Source organism: Bos mutus, chromosome 1 (genome assembly GCF_027580195.1).
Source record: "Bos mutus isolate GX-2022 chromosome 1, NWIPB_WYAK_1.1, whole genome shotgun sequence".
Taxonomy (NCBI): domain Eukaryota; kingdom Metazoa; phylum Chordata; class Mammalia; order Artiodactyla; family Bovidae; genus Bos; species Bos mutus.
This window is the reverse complement of record NC_091617.1, coordinates 1,794,804-1,797,893: the sequence shown is the minus strand read 5'-3', so window position 1 is coordinate 1,797,893 and position 3,090 is coordinate 1,794,804. Positions and strand designations below refer to the sequence as shown.

The following is a 3,090-nucleotide window of genomic DNA, read 5'->3' as shown; positions in this document are numbered from 1 at the left end:
CCAGGGATTAAACAACCTGTGGATGAGAGCGGCGGGGAGGCGGTAGGGAGGGAAAGAGCGGTGACTTAAGCTTACCTGCATGCCAAGACCAGAGACAGCGAGGTGGACCCGAAGCGAACGGCCACCAGCGCCTGGACCCCGCGCTGCGGTGCAGGCGGGAGCAGCTTTTCTCTCTCACTGACCCCAGTGCCGCTCGATCTCGATTTCGATCTCCCGTCTCTTTCGTGTTTCTCTCCTCCTCTCTCCGCAGTAGGCGTCCTGGAAGCTCTGAGGACCCAGGGAGGGGAGGACCCCGGGAAGGCTGCGACGATCCCTCGGGGCCATGGACTCGGACGCCAGCCTGGTGTCTAGCCGGCCGTCGTCGCCGGAGCCCGATGACCTTTTCCTGCCGGCCCGGAGCAAGGGCAGTGGGGGCGGCGGCTTCACGGGAGGCACCGTGTCGTCGTCCACGCCGAGCGACTGCCCGCCGGATCTGAGCGCCGAGCTGCGCGGTGCCATGGGCGCGGCGAGCGCGCACCCGGGGGACAAGCTGGGCGGCGGCGGCGGCGGCGGCTTCAAGTCATCCTCGTCCAGCACCTCTTCGTCCACGTCGTCGGCGGCCGCGTCGTCCACCAAGAAGGATAAGAAACAGATGACGGAGCCCGAGCTGCAGCAGCTGCGCCTCAAGATCAACAGCCGCGAGCGCAAGCGGATGCACGACCTCAACATCGCCATGGACGGGCTGCGCGAGGTCATGCCGTACGCGCACGGCCCGTCGGTGCGCAAGCTCTCCAAGATCGCCACATTGCTGCTGGCGCGCAACTACATCCTCATGCTCACCAACTCGCTGGAGGAGATGAAGCGACTGGTGAGCGAGATCTACGGAGGCCACCACGCCGGCTTCCACCCGTCGGCCTGCGGCGGCCTGGCGCACTCGGCGCCCCTGCCCGCCGCCACGGCTCATCCGGCGGCCGCGGCGCACGCGGCGCACCACCCGGCCGTGCACCATCCCATCCTGCCTCCGGCCGCCGCCGCCGCCGCCGCCGCCGCGGCCGCCGCCGCGGTGTCCAGCGCCTCCCTGCCCGGCTCCGGGTTGTCGTCGGTCGGCTCCATTCGGCCCCCTCACGGCCTGCTCAAGTCTCCGGCGGCGGCGGCGGCGGCGGCCCCGCTTGGGGGCGGGGGCGGCAGCGGCGGGGGCACTGGCGGCTTCCAGCACTGGGGCGGTATGCCCTGCCCCTGCAGCATGTGCCAGGTGCCCCCACCGCACCACCACGTGTCGGCCATGGGCGCCGGCAGCCTGCCGCGCCTCACCTCGGACGCCAAGTGAGCGGGCCTGGGGGCAGACACGTTCTGGCGAGCCGGGAGGATGGGAGCCCCGAGGCTGCGTGGGGGGGAAGCCAGGACCGGCCGGCGCTGGGGCCTGGGAACTCAGTCCCAAGCAGGAGCGCCGTTCCGTGAGCTGGGGGTGGGGGGCAAAGGTGAGGACTCCAGTACCCGGGATCCGATGCAGCGGAGGCGTGCGCTGAACCCTGGGCAGTGAGAGGTTGCATTTGCTCTGGGACTTGGTTCAACCCTCTCTGGCTTTTAAACAGCAGCGCTGCTCCCTTGGACATACTTTTATAAGAAGGCGCAGCTACCCGCATCTCGTCTTTCAACCCTCCCTCCCCTCCCCGCCCCCCGTCAGAACCCCAGAGAAGAGGTGATTCTAAAAACTGCTTTCCCTACGAACTCGGCCTCACTCGGCCCGGGCAGCACTTCGTAGTACCGAGGAGGAAGGAAAGGAGGGGAGCGTTGGGGACTTCCTCGCCTCTCCGGGCGGGTAGGAGACTCTGGAGCCGCAGTCCAGAAGCGGCCGTCCGGACTCGCCCTCAAAGGTCCTCCCCTGCCCAGGGCTCGGGCTACGAGTTAGTATTCGGCACCAGAAGCACTTACGGTCGCGTCCAGTCTCTGTATCTGGATAAACCCACAGCGGTCTCGGGCTGTTTCTCCCTGTCGCTTCTGATTGGTTTGGGTTTGTGGATTTCGAAGGAATCTGTCGACGTTCCTTTTCAACAGTGCGATCAAGCTTTGTAGACAGTCAGAATAGAACCACTTGTGGATTGTTATAACCTACAACTGTCGACTTTGGGTGCGGGTGGGTTTTTTTAGTTATTTTAAAATAGAATTTCCCTCCCTACCCCTTTTTTCCGTCTCTGAGCACAAAGTGATTTGGTTTCTTACCTGGCTGGGGACAGTCGTTTGGGTACCCGAAGATTTGACAGAACTCAAAGGATGTTGCTGTGAATATAGTTTGGGTTATTTGGGAGTTCTGTTGACTTTTCAGTTTTTTGTTTTTTTTTTTTCTCTTTGGGATGTGTAAATAGATCAATAATGAGGTAAGTGCGTGCTGCTAAGCTGATTGCTCACGTGACTGCCACTTTCCCACCTCCTCCCCAGTCTAAGCCGGGTTTCTTCCATATTGGTTTCTTTTTGCCAGCTTAACACAAATGACAAACTCTTTCCACGTGCTTCCTCCCTCCGCGCGAAGCGCCTCGGCTTGCAGAGTTGCAATATGGGCTTCACAGCGTCGGCCACGTAACATCCCCTCTCCGATCGCTGCCCCTTGCAGAGAGTGTATCATCTGTTTTATTTTTGTAAAAAGATAAAAGTGCTAAATAATATTTATTACTTGTTTGGTTGCAAAAAAAAAAAATGAAATAAATGACCGAGTGTTGAGATTTTAAATAAAATTTAGAGTAAGTCGGGTGTTTTCCAGCCTTGTGGGTGGAAGGAGGTGCGGGGAGCCGCCTGGGAAAAGCGGGCGGCCGGACTCCATCCTTCTGGGCTGGATTTGGGGACCGCTCCGCTGGTTTTGTCCTAGAGAAAGATTGAGAGGGTTGTTGGCCCATTTTTCTCCCCCGTAACAAACATTCTCTTTAAAACACGTTCTGAGCACCTCCTCGGCGTGCTCCTCCTCACCTGTTTTTATTTTTATTTTCTGACGCCTAACCCGTAACTCCTTTTCTATTGGGTTGAGAATTAGATTCATTGAAAGTGAATTTTTTTTCCTCCGTGCAAAGTTCGGAGGCCCGAACTTTGGGCCTCCCGGGTGAGACCCGTGTCTCTGGCTGG

At 59.8% G+C, this 3,090-nt stretch overlaps 1 protein-coding gene across 1 annotated transcript; it reads left to right on the top strand.

Annotated features, from left to right (window-relative positions):
* Nucleotides 1-322: 322 nt before the first annotated feature.
* OLIG2 (oligodendrocyte transcription factor 2) lies at nt 323-1,306 on the top strand. The gene has a single exon (XM_005893366.3). The coding sequence runs from the start codon at nt 323-325 to the stop codon at nt 1,304-1,306; it is 984 nt and encodes a 327-aa protein (XP_005893428.2).
* Nucleotides 1,307-3,090: the final 1,784 nt, after the last annotated feature.